We start from the raw sequence: 11,892 nt of genomic DNA, 5'->3' as shown, positions 1-11,892 counted from the left end.
CCCGTCTTGACGGGACACCGCAGGCTCACTCGGCTCACCAGGCTTCTCGTACTCGTACTGTTCGAGCTTCGTTTCATACAATACGTCAGAATGGCCGTATCGACTATTAGGTAGGTTGCTTTCGGACATCAGTACGACGTGAACACGGGACGCTCAACTGATGTCAAAACTGCCTTAGGTCAGTGTAAGGGTCAACATGGGGCGGTCTGGTCTGGTTAGGCGTCATTCAAGCCCACCTACAACCATCCGGCAAAAGGACTCGTCAAGCGTCTAACTAGCTAGACAATATTGCACGTTCCTGTGGTACCTCGTGTGTTGGCAAGCTTCTGGTCCATCCATAGCTGCCATGACCCGTCCAATGGGGCAAACCGACGCCGACAATTTCGACACGTTCAGAGACTGTCTCTTCTCGGCGGTCGTGGAGAAATCGTTGGGAAGAAGAGGTCGCAAGACCAAAACAAGCAAGCGACAGACGGGCGCCTCCATTCCTGCACCGCCCGCTGCAGAAGCCGACCCATCGGAGCTCGCCGACTTCTCAGACTACCTGGCCAGTGAGATATTCAATAGCCTCCCAGAGGACCTGCAGAGGCTGTCCTATCATACGCTTCAGGACAGCCCGGGGTTGTCAGAGAAATGGTCCCTTCCCCTGACGCTTTCTGTGTACGAGGAAGTCTCGAGCCATATTCCAGGCGACGTCACCGATAGCCTGACGGCGTATGGGCTCATTGAACCGCCGGTGTCTGACGTCCAGACATTCATAGCCCCCGTCATATCCGCATATGTCGGTGGTGCGACGACCCCACCGCCAAAATGGGCCGAGACGAGGAAGAACGAGTGCGAGATCTGCGACAGGGACTGGGTGCCGATGACCTATCACCATCTCATCCCGAGGCAAGTGCACGCTAAAGCCCTCAAGAGAAACTGGCACGAGGAGCACCAACTGAACAGTGTCGCGTGGCTTTGTCGTGCTTGTCATAGCTTCGTCCACCGGATGGCGACCAATGAGGAGCTGGCCAAGGAGTGGTACACTGTCGACAGGATATGTGAGAGGGACGACGTCCAGAAATGGGCTCAGTGGGTTCGCAAGGTTCGCTGGAAGAAATCTTGATGATGATTCGAACAACGACCACTGTACGTGTGTTTTGCACGGTCCGGATCATTACAGGAGCAGGTCAATACCAGATCTGCGACTTCCCCCTATGTGCAAGCTCCGTTATGATGTGTATCAACAAGCGTTACACCGCACGCACTCCTTCGAAGGTGTTTGAGCTGCAACGCCGACCGATTGCTCGACATTTATCATACCTCACCGTGTCTAAAACCGGTACTTTCTCTCGTTTGGTATTTTGTCCACCTCACCATCAGCGATGGTCTCTCGGAGTCGTGCCCTCAGTACGCAAACAACCACACGACATGTTTCCGAACAGCTGTCGTTTCCCCGCGGCGTTTACCAGCCTGACTCAACCCAGCGCATGAGCTTTTCTTCAAATGGAGACCTGCTTTCTTCCGGCCTTCAACTTCTTCACATACCGTACCTCACATACTGAACCTACTGAACCGAGTAACCAACTCCAAACTCGACCTTCATTATTTCGAAAAGGGGACATTGATTATTTCGAAAAGGGGACAAGGATGTCACCCTCAACCACGGCACGCATAAGCCGCATCCGCGACGCTGTACTCTGCGCTGCGCTGCGCGAATACATTCGGGGACAGCTGGACATCGCTCTCACTCCCTACCCTTCCCTTGCGCTACGGAGCCGCCGCGCGACGAGGGCTTATGAGACGGCAGTGTCCATCTTCCTCGACGAGAGCGACGAGGATGGGAGTTTGTTCGATGTGCGTCGAGCAGATTTTGACGGCGAGCTAGCGGCGCGGTTGGATGAGGCCGTGAACCCGTCAATGCACTGGGCATTTAGTGACGAGCAGCGAGATAGATGCCACTTGCTAAAGGAGGTCATTATGGGATTGACTGACCAATTTACGATGCTTTGGGTGCGCGAACTGGAAAAGTTGAAGGTGACGGACGCCAGGATCCAAGAGATGGTAGGAATGAACGCTGATGTTGAGAATGATGTTTTGCGGAGACGGGTTTGTTTTATTTTTCGAGAAGATGATGATGATTATGAGGAGGACGAGGAGGAGGAGGAAGAGGAGGAGAAGGAGAGGGAGGAGACGTATGACAATGGCAAAGGCAAAGGCAAGGGCAAAGGCAAGGGCAAAGAAACGGACAAAACCCAAGTCGTTCCCCGCGATCAGGCAGGCGACGATACCAACGATGCCGATAACGATGATGGGCATAGTCGTCGTCGTCGTCGTCGTCATGAATGTGAGAATGACAAAGACAACGACAACCGCGTCGACGTTGATGCGCTCCAGGACAACGATTGTATCATGTACGGCAAGTACGTTCGCACTCGCGATGGTGACGGTGACGGCGACGCAGCTGTCGAAAAGCCTTGGGTCTGTCTCATCTGCGCCAATCATACCGGTACAGCGCACAAAGGTTCGTTCGTGAGACATTTGGCCGATAAACATGGGATACGGAATGTTCGAAAAGCACTGAGATATCTTCCCACAAAGGGTTGAAGAGGAGCAGAGAGAGTGAATGAGTAGCGTCTAGACCTACCTTGCATGTACTGTACGATCAAAAGGGGCAGAACCAGCACGGGGACACAGCATCAGGTATAAGTTGTGTTGGCAATTAATGTATTCGGGCATAGTCCGGATGCCCTAACTAGTGAGGGAGGCTAATGTAATTACCTCCGGTGAGATGTAGACAATCTGCTGAGTTGTACAGACATCCCACGCTTCCTTGAAGGCGGCGACAGAGCATTCCATCCAGACCCAGTTGTCATTGCGCAACACGCGTCCTCGGCTACCGTCCGGCAGCTGCACCTCAGCTGTCTTCGTCGCTCTCAACGTGCTCTGCCTGTGTCTGCGCATTTGTGGTACTCGAGTCTGCCGGGAATGTCGACCATTAGACTTGCAGGAGGCAGCAGGTCAGTTGTCTCTGGAATCTGCAGCAGTAGCAGCAATGGGTATGCAGATGCTGACCGCTTTCCTTTTGCCACAGGAGTCGGCCTCTCACTCTCGCCCGACCATGGGTAAGTTCAAGCTTAATGGTTCATCGACGTAAACCAGTACTGAGTCTCTCTAGATCCATTTCTCTCTTTAACACCAACGGGTCATCGACCAGGGTTGAAATCATTCCCGGGACACCTGGGCATCTATCAGTCGACTTATGCCCTCAGCCTCACTGGTCCACTCCTTTCGCACGCTGGGCTGCACGACTTTCAATTTAGGCGGCGGGATGAGTCCCGATCAGCCCTCCTTGGCGCTCGAGTGACGCACGAGTGGGAGGATGAGGTCGTATTAACAGTACTTAGAAGTGGGTAGGGGCATCTCACACAGAGTCATTTCGTCTACTGCTTATGCTCGTATCCAACAGAAATCAATACTTCGTGCTTTACCCGTTGCTCTGGACGCGTCTGCACCCTTCGTACCCCATGATGTCATTGTGTTGGTATCTTATCTTAGCGTCTTGGCCGGTCCCGGACGTTCCTTCCCCGCGTCCTGCGACGTGCAAATGCCTGGTCAGCACACGGTCCCGAGCGCGTGTCACAAGGCACGATGCCTGCGATATCCATGGTTTCTTGTGCGGTCATTCTGACGACTACTCTCTCCTCTACCGACTAGGAGACTGCAACATGAGAGGCTTCAGTGGACTCCCCTAGGTGCGCTCCACACAAGAGAACCCTCACCTCGCTACAACCCGGTCCAAAACTGCGATGGCTTCCAGTCAAGCAACGCCGAAGTTGGGTCGAAGCCCTACCAGCCTGGTGATTTATAACTTCTGGCTGCTGCTGATCACCACCATCCTGTTACTTTATTCCTGTCTCGAAACTCCTGTCCTTGCGCACTTGATACCGACCAAGAGTCGAGGGGAAGGAGAACAGTATGTGGCTTCGAAAGGGGATTACCTGGTGGGCGTTGGGAAGGCGGACATCACGGGGTAAGAGATTCCAATCTGCTATCCTGAAACCCGTGTTAACATGCCTAGGCCGGTTGTCGAGGTGAATATGATGGGCTATGCAGATACAGATCAGTCTGGAACTGGTCTCCGACAGCGCCTTTATTCCAGGGCTTTCATCGTCGGAAACTTGACGAACAACTCTTCTCGAATTGCCTACCTTGTCCTTGATACACAATCCGGAGATACAGCTGTTCGACATGGCATACTGAAAGAACTCGAGAAGTTGGGACCCGAGTATGAAGTATACAATAAGGACAGTTTGGCCGTCACAGGTACGCACAGCCATAGCGGACCCGGGGCCTGGCTGAACTACCTTCTGCCTCAAATAACAAGCAAGGGATTCGATAAAACCAGTTACAACGCCATCGTCACGGGCTCGGTATTGGCTATTCAGCGCGCTCACAAGAGTCTTGTGCCAGGTCACTTGAGTTTGGGCCAGACAAGGCTAGAGCATGCCAACGTCAATCGGAGCCCCTATGCCTACTTGCAGAATCCAAAGGACGAAAGAACAAGATATGCCGACGATGTTGACAAGAACATGACTCTCTTGAAGTTTGAGAGAGCATCGGACGGTCAAGCAATGGGGCTCTTGTCCTGGTTTCCAGTCCATGGCACATCGCTCTACCAGAACAACACGCTCATCACTGGCGATAACAAGGGAGTGGCAGCATATCTCTTTGAAACGTATATGCAGGAGGCAAATCCGGCATTCGTTGCAGGTTTCTCGCAAGCCAACGTTGGCGACACCTCCCCGAACACTCTCGGGGCATTTTGTGAGGATTCGGGCCTTTCATGTTCTTTTAATGACAGCACATGTGGTGGCAAAACTCAGCCTTGTCATGGACGTGGTCCAATGTTTCGAAGCATAGATCAGGGAACCAAGTCTTGCTTCGAGATTGGAAGTCTCCAAATGACGGCTGCAAAGTATATCCTAGACAGTGCAGATCTAGAACGAATTCCGCCCTCCACAGTCTCATTCTTCCACACTTACGCCAACTTTTCCTCATTCACCTTTACTTCTCCATACAATCAGTCCCGTCAATTAAAAACCTGCTCGGCTGCACTAGGATACGGCTTTGCTGGCGGTACGACAGATGGCCCTGGTGCTTTTGACTTCTCTCAGGGCACAAATGATACGGACGACTCGCCATCGCTGAAGAATCCTCTCTGGAAGTTGGCACGAGGCTTCATCCACGAGCCTACGGACGAGCAGATCGCCTGCCAGAAGCCCAAACCCATCTTGCTTGATGTTGGTGCAGCTGATGAACCCTACGCCTGGTCGCCGAATATAGTCGACATCCAATTACTTCGTGTGGGACCTCTGATCATCATTGTGTCTCCAGGTGAGGCAACAACGATGGCGGGACGGCGCTGGCGGACTGCTCTTGCAGAAGGCGCTCCATCCGTCCTCGGCATTGATGATCCTCAAGTTGTCATTGGTGGCCCAGCCAATACTTATGCACACTACATTGCAACGGAAGAAGAATATGGTGTGCAACGGTATGAGGGTGCAAGCACGCTCTATGGCCCGCACACGCTTGAGGCCTATATCAACCTAACCCTTAGTTACCTCCCGTATCTCGGTTCGGAGGATGAGACATCCCACCTTCGTCGCCTGCCAGCGGGTCCAAGCCCACCTGTTAATGTCAATGCCTCTCTGTCATTCATTACGCCAGTGGTTGTTGACAATCCGGGCCTTCTTCGCCGTTTTGGAGCAACGTTATCCTCCCCTGATCCAGCAAAACAACATACAGCTGGGTCGGTGGTCAGCGCCACTTTCGTTGGTGCCAACCCGCGAAACGACTTCCGACTCGAAGGGACCTTCGCTGCGGTGGAGAGGTTCGACTCCGACCAAGGGAAGTGGGTTCAGGTTCGCTCTGACCGAGACTGGTTTCTCGTGTTCAAGTGGAAACGGCTCAGTACCGTCTTGGGAACAAGTGAAGTCACTCTAACATGGGAGATCGAGCCAGGGACACGGTCTGGTATGTATCGCTTTAGGTACTATGGTGACGCGAAGTCTCTGGGTGGCAAAACTACGGCGATCGAGGGTACAAGTGGCGTGTTCAATGTGGCCAGCGCCGAGAACAAGAGTGATGCAGCGTTCTGGGGCGAACTGGTACGCAGCTGATATTGATGAGCCAGGCGTTGATTACCTACCTAAGGTAATGATAAGGTTACGCGTACATGAGATTGTCAAGATTCCTTTGTGTATTGTTTGTATTCTTTAGGAATGATACCCTAGAGCAGGAGATGCCGAGCGATGCTGGACATCTCGAATGGCAAAAAAGTACCCACTGGGTTACAATTACGGTCAAGCAAATAATCCCTTTTGCCACCATAAACACCTCTTATTCGCTGCATTGTCAACCATCTGATCGACGAAGGTCAGATTCAAATTCTGAACCGTCGCACGCGGACCGTACGGTTGAAACGGGGGAAGTCCTGGGGCATTTGGATTGCCCTTGATCGCAAAGTTCGTAAAATACTTCTGCATGATGACGGCCAAAGTATCATTCTTGACAAGAGGGCTCGGTCCATTGTAGTACGTATATGCCACATCGTCCCCGTGAAGGCTCGGTGGAACCGTGAAAATATAATTGAACACCTGGTTGCCATAGGCTCGAGCCAGATAGTTTGTGCTGCACGAGAAAAAGGCCTCCGTAACCAAGAGATCGTTCCGTCCAGTCGGTGTCGTGTAGCCGGCGGAGCCATCGTAAATGGGAGGGTACAGGACCTTTGAAATGTATTCCACCGCGGAATCGGAGATGGTGGGAAAGTACAAGCGCAGGTCGGCTTCGAAAACGGTCTCATTCTGGGCAAAAGGGTCCATAAACCCAAGACCGTCTTCGAGGTTATGGCCTGCCATGATCTCCAGTGACCTGTCGAAACGTCCTTGCAGGAGAAGCTGGCCCGGCAGAGCGGGCGCGAAAATCCCGTCAACCACGGGGTTGAAGGTGAAGGAGCCGTAAGGGGTTGAGCTTCCGACGAGTTTGTAGTTTGCGAGCTGAAGTGCTTCCGCGGACAGATCGCGGGCTTCGTCCAGCGTCGAAACTCCGGCGGTGGCCAGGAAGGACCGGTAAACGGATTCCTGTAGCTTCTCGGAGGGCGTCATCAAGAAACCAGGGCTCTGCACGATGGCCCGACGGAAAGGCACCCTGCCTTTCGAACCACCGAACGCCGTGATCTGGTGCAGTGTGCTCCCGCCGCCGGCCGACTCTCCGATGACCGTAACCCGGTCTGGATCCCCCCCAAACTTCGCAATGTTCTGCTGCACCCACTCAAGCGCGAGGCGCTGGTCGAAGAGGCCCGCGTTGGCGGTCCCAGAGGAGCCTTGAAACGTCGGCCCGGAGAGAAATCCCTGGCCGCCAGATGTGGTCAGCATGAAACAGCTCAGATGAGACGGTGGGGGTTCGGCGTACAAAACTTCCAAGGCGATAGTTCATCGCAACCCAGACGATACCTGGTCCCCCGTGGGCCTGACTCGCTTCGATAAGACCGGCTGCAGAAGGGCTGTAGAGTGTTTTGGACCCGAGGGTGTATCCGCCTCCGTGGATCCACACCATTCTGTTCTCTACCGATGAGCATTACTCGGACCACGCACCTCAACGATGCCGAAATCAACTTACACCGGCACTCCTGGACCTTTCCCCGCAGCGTCAAAGGCAGCTTTCGGCACCATAACGTCAAGGAACAGGCAATCTTCGCTGGCGGTGGGTTGGACAGGTGGGGGCAGTGGCAAGGGGGGCACTTGATACCCGGCAGAGATGTCGAAGGCGGCAGTGCCGTTGGCGATCCAACTTGCCGAATACACCGTCCAGGCCGGGAGAGCCTGGAAACAGGTCACGGCTCTAGAGCCGTCGTTGAAAACTTTAGGCCCATCGGTGCTGGGAGGGACGGGACCAGAGAATCGAAGCTTGCCCACTGGGGGCGCGGCGTAGCGCACATTCGAAAAGTTGTAGTATTGACCGGACTCCTGGACGTTGTAAGTAGCTGGAAGACGACTGCGCAACACTTGTACGGTTCGCTTTTTTACTGACGTTGAACGTAGCTTGATGTAGCTCGTACCCCAGGTCTACGACGGGTAGACCTGAAGCAGGCGCACAGCTAACACCGTGCGCAAGAAGCAGGATACGCCACAGGGCATTATTCCTCATTCTTGTTGGACGTTGGAATGGCTCTCAGAATCCTGCTAGGGTGGTGTTTGGACCAGAGGATGGAAAAGAAATACTGACTTGGGCACTTCCCCGGGGTTATGATTGCGGCCATGGGTACTAATAGTGCCCCGACTGTGACTCCTGCCAGTCATACTATCGACGAGGCGGGGTGCAGCTGCAGCTGTACTGGGGATGATTTCATCCACGGCCTTTCTTTTCCTTGGGTGCCTTGCGGAACAAAGGTCTTCCTAATTCGGACAGATTATCAAAGGGAACTCTGAAAGCTCACGCATCTCAAGCCGTGGTTCTGCGCTACGAGCCTCGGAACCACGGAGAGAGAGGGGCCCAGTAGACCATGAATGCATGTTCGCGTTATTGGGGCACGGGTCACGTAGGAGACTTTGGTGCGTGGTGAGAAGACGATATTTTACATGTTGACGACGATCCTTCCGAGGGTTTGCCCAATATGATGTTGCGAAAAGGTTGCGGGGACTCCACAGTTGGGGTCTCCGGTCGGCCAGGGGAGCGGAGTCTGTGAGTATGCGCGCGGGTGAAGTCGTGTCCGGTGGACGTCCGGTGGAAAATCCTCGCCATTCCCGTGCCGTATTACGGTATATCGACATCCTTCCGATACTTGTTTCTGGTTGTCCCGGTGGTAAAAGCCTCGGTCCACTTCGAAACTCGGGCTTCGTGTGGGTACACCATTTCCAACGGCCTATATACTCCGTACATTCTCCCGCAATCCCCAGATTTCGACGTGGTCTCCTTCGATCAACCCGGATTGTCTCCCCCTCATCCCACACGAGCTGCAAACCTGTTTTCATACCCACCGAGATGGCACCGCGCTCGATAGATGAAAAAGCCGCCGACAATGTGTCCAACGACCAGGTCGAGGTCGCCATGAAGGGCGTATCACACCAGGACCATATATCCCGCTTCAGCCCCGCCGAGCAGAAGAGAATTGTCCGAAGAATTGACCTCCGTCTCGCAGTCACGCTCGGTTGTCTCTATTGCATCAGTCTTCTCGATCGGACCAACCTGGGCGCAGCCTCGGTCGCTGGGTATGCGCCTTTTCACCATCTCCCACGTCGGGGTGTGCTGACCATTGATTCAGGATGCAGAAGAGCTTGGACATGAACGAGTCCAACAATGCATATACCATCGTGTCTCTTGTCTTCTTCATCTCCTATACCATTTTCCAGGCGCCCGCAGTGGTCTTCATCCGCACGATGGGCCCGCGCAAATTTCTCTCCTTCATTGTCCTTGCTTGGGGTGCTGTCATGATTGTGAGACAGAAGGATCTCCCCGTCAACCGGTGCATATACTGACGTGTTGCACAGGGATTCGGATTTGTACCCAGCTGGGAAGTTATGTGCGTCTTGCGAGTCATCCTTGGTGCACTCGAAGCAGGCTGTAAGCTCATTCAGCATTGATTTTTCCCAGTTCATTCTGGCTTTTGTGTTCTTGCGCTCTTTTTCTTTCACGGCCCTCTTCGCTGACACGGTGTCTTCGACACGATCACAGTTTATCCTGGCTGTGTGTACCTCCTCAGCACGTGGTATCCTCGCTTCGACCTGCAGAAGCGCAATGCCCTGTTCTACCTGATTGGGAGCATGGCCTCAGGGTTCGGCGGAATCCTTGCGTATGGTTTGATGCAAATGTCAGGCCTCGCCAATCTCTCTGGTTGGCGTTGGATTTTCATCGTGAGTATCTTCGACGCAGGGGAAGCGAATTCACGGACTGACTTCTCTCAGATAGAGGGTATCCTGACATGTGTCCTGGCAATTGGTGCTTATTTCATCATTGTCGACTTTCCAGAGGACTCTCCCAAGTCCTGGCACTTTCTCAACGAGGAAGAAGCAGCCTTTGTCGTCGCGCGGATCGAGCAAGACCGCTCGGACACGTATCCGGACAAGTTTTCCGTCGGCAAATATCTCAAGAATGCCCTGGACAGTAAAGTGTGGGCCTTTGCCTGGCTGTACATGTTGACCACTACCAATTCGTACGCCATCGCCTATTTCTTGCCCATAATTCTTCGAGATGGCATGGGATTTTCCGTCGCGGCGGCCCAGTGTCTTGTTGCACCCCCGTACGTTGCTGCGGCGATAATCATGTTCGTCGAATCGTACTACTCAGACAAGTGGCGCCTCCGTGGCCCGGTTGTGGTCGGAAATGCTCTTATGGGTAAGTGTCTAAACGTTTGTCGTCTCTGTGTTGATTTGACTGAAAGTTTCTCAGGCATTGTCGGCTTGGGACTGCTGGGCTACGTCAAAACCCCAGGGGTTCGATACTTTGGCGTGTTCTTGGCCACTTCTGCATGTAAGGAGCATCAATGACGGCGGTGTGAGAGTGACCAACTAACGTCGCGCCTCAGGTAACGCGAACTGTCCCGCATTGATCACTTATCAGGGGTAAGCACTATCCAGTCCATCCGTCTGAGCACCGAAAAGCGAGCTGACAACTCTTGCCAGTAACAATATCCGTGGACAGTGGAAGCGCGCGTTGACGTCTGCAACTCTGGTCGGGGGTGGCAGCATTGGCGGTATCATTGGAACAACGGTCTTTCGTGCACAAGACGCCCCGAATTACCGTCCTGGCATCCTGGCCTGTTTGATTGCCAACGCCCTGATCGTGCTCATTGTCGCCTGGCTGAGTTGGAAATTCAACCGAGCCAACAAAAGAGCCATGAACGGGGGGAAGGTCATTGAAGGTTTGGAAGGTTTCAGGTACACTCTGTGAGCAAACAGAACTCGGAGCAGGCTATTCGGGGAAGAGATTGCATACGTCGGTTGCCCCTGAAGGGAACGTCGTTAGGAGGACGCACAGAATATGTCGTGAGGTCCTGGTGCTTAGATACCGCGTTTCTCCCTCATGATTGCCAGTGTGAGGAGATCTATGGATGACTCGGAACGAACAAGTCGAGATTAATATACGCCTTAAGGAGTAGTTAGTTTCACAGCCGGGCTCTCGACGCCCGCCCCGCTCCTTCCGACATAACCCCGCGCCGCCTTTGCTCAGGTCTTCTCAAGCCTCTGATCAGTCTGCTCAGTCTGCTCGGTCTACTCACGCTGCCGATCGGGTCACCTCGGCCAGTTGGGGAGCCCAAGTCCGGCTCAATCCAGATTGTCAACTTTCAAAGAAGGGGGGTTCTTAGAACAAGGCTGTCAAGTAAGGGGCTGGGAAATGGGACCCACTTCGAATTCACGCCTTTTGCCTGCCAAAACGAGTTGATTGTCGTGCCCTGTCAAAGATTACACTTCTACACCTTCGCAAGATTATACATAAAATATGCAAAGCAAAAAGCAGAGATAGATATCAATCCGATGGTGATACGCACTACTCAGTGCTAATCAGTGATTGTACTGTTGAAGAGGCTGAGTTGTGGGAACCTCCACCGACGACGTCTTTACAACTCGATGATTTTCAAGCCTTACACCCCCGGCTACACTGACGCCCCGACGCTCCTTTACAACTTTTGCAACATTATCAATTCACTGCCTTGTGCTATAGATTGCTATATTCTCGGCCTTCACAGGGAGGTGTCCTCTCCGTCCACAGCGTCGTCCGACTGAACGCCGCCCGACAGCGCTCGAGTCACGCGATGTCGTCGCTCTCCAAGACGGGGGTGCTGCTCCAGCACACGAAGACTTGTCAACGATGCGTGACTATTGCGATTAAGGAACGTTTCTTTGGAGAAGATAC

General features: G+C 53.4%; 5 protein-coding genes across 5 annotated transcripts; 4 read left to right on the top strand and 1 right to left on the bottom strand.

The window, feature by feature from the left end:
• Positions 1–346: 346 nt before the first annotated feature.
• PV08_03217 (uncharacterized protein) lies at positions 347–1,108 on the top strand (the record flags this gene model as incomplete). Its single annotated transcript, XM_016377574.1, has 1 exon — positions 347–1,108. One exon carries the CDS (start codon positions 347–349, stop codon positions 1,106–1,108), a length of 762 nt encoding a protein of 253 aa, XP_016239144.1.
• Positions 1,109–1,632: 524 nt separating this feature from the next.
• PV08_03216 (uncharacterized protein) lies at positions 1,633–2,589 on the top strand (the record flags this gene model as incomplete). The annotated part of the gene is made up of 1 exon (XM_016377573.1): positions 1,633–2,589. One exon carries the CDS (start codon positions 1,633–1,635, stop codon positions 2,587–2,589), a length of 957 nt encoding a protein of 318 aa, XP_016239143.1.
• A 1,202-nt stretch (positions 2,590–3,791) lies between these two features.
• PV08_03215 (uncharacterized protein) lies at positions 3,792–6,164 on the top strand (the record flags this gene model as incomplete). Its single annotated transcript, XM_016377572.1, has 2 exons — positions 3,792–4,015; positions 4,064–6,164. 2 exons carry the CDS (start codon positions 3,792–3,794, stop codon positions 6,162–6,164), a joined length of 2,325 nt encoding a protein of 774 aa, XP_016239142.1.
• Positions 6,165–6,347: 183 nt separating this feature from the next.
• Positions 6,348–8,190, bottom strand: PV08_03214 (uncharacterized protein; the record flags this gene model as incomplete). Its single annotated transcript, XM_016377571.1, has 4 exons — positions 6,348–7,394; positions 7,456–7,600; positions 7,663–8,009; positions 8,074–8,190. 4 exons carry the CDS (start codon positions 8,188–8,190, stop codon positions 6,348–6,350), a joined length of 1,656 nt encoding a protein of 551 aa, XP_016239141.1.
• Positions 8,191–9,024: 834 nt separating this feature from the next.
• On the top strand, positions 9,025–10,929 carry PV08_03213 (uncharacterized protein; the record flags this gene model as incomplete). Its single annotated transcript, XM_016377570.1, has 8 exons — positions 9,025–9,251; positions 9,305–9,476; positions 9,531–9,603; positions 9,715–9,893; positions 9,945–10,374; positions 10,429–10,509; positions 10,565–10,601; positions 10,662–10,929. The coding sequence occupies 8 exons, from the start codon at positions 9,025–9,027 to the stop codon at positions 10,927–10,929; spliced, it is 1,467 nt and encodes a 488-aa protein (XP_016239140.1).
• Between the last annotated feature and the right edge of the window lie 963 nt (positions 10,930–11,892).

This window comes from Exophiala spinifera (assembly GCF_000836115.1).
Source record: "Exophiala spinifera strain CBS 89968 unplaced genomic scaffold supercont1.2, whole genome shotgun sequence".
Lineage (NCBI taxonomy): Eukaryota > Fungi > Ascomycota > Eurotiomycetes > Chaetothyriales > Herpotrichiellaceae > Exophiala > Exophiala spinifera.
Note: the sequence above shows the minus strand (reverse complement) of the source record. Positions and strands in the feature narration are given on the sequence as shown.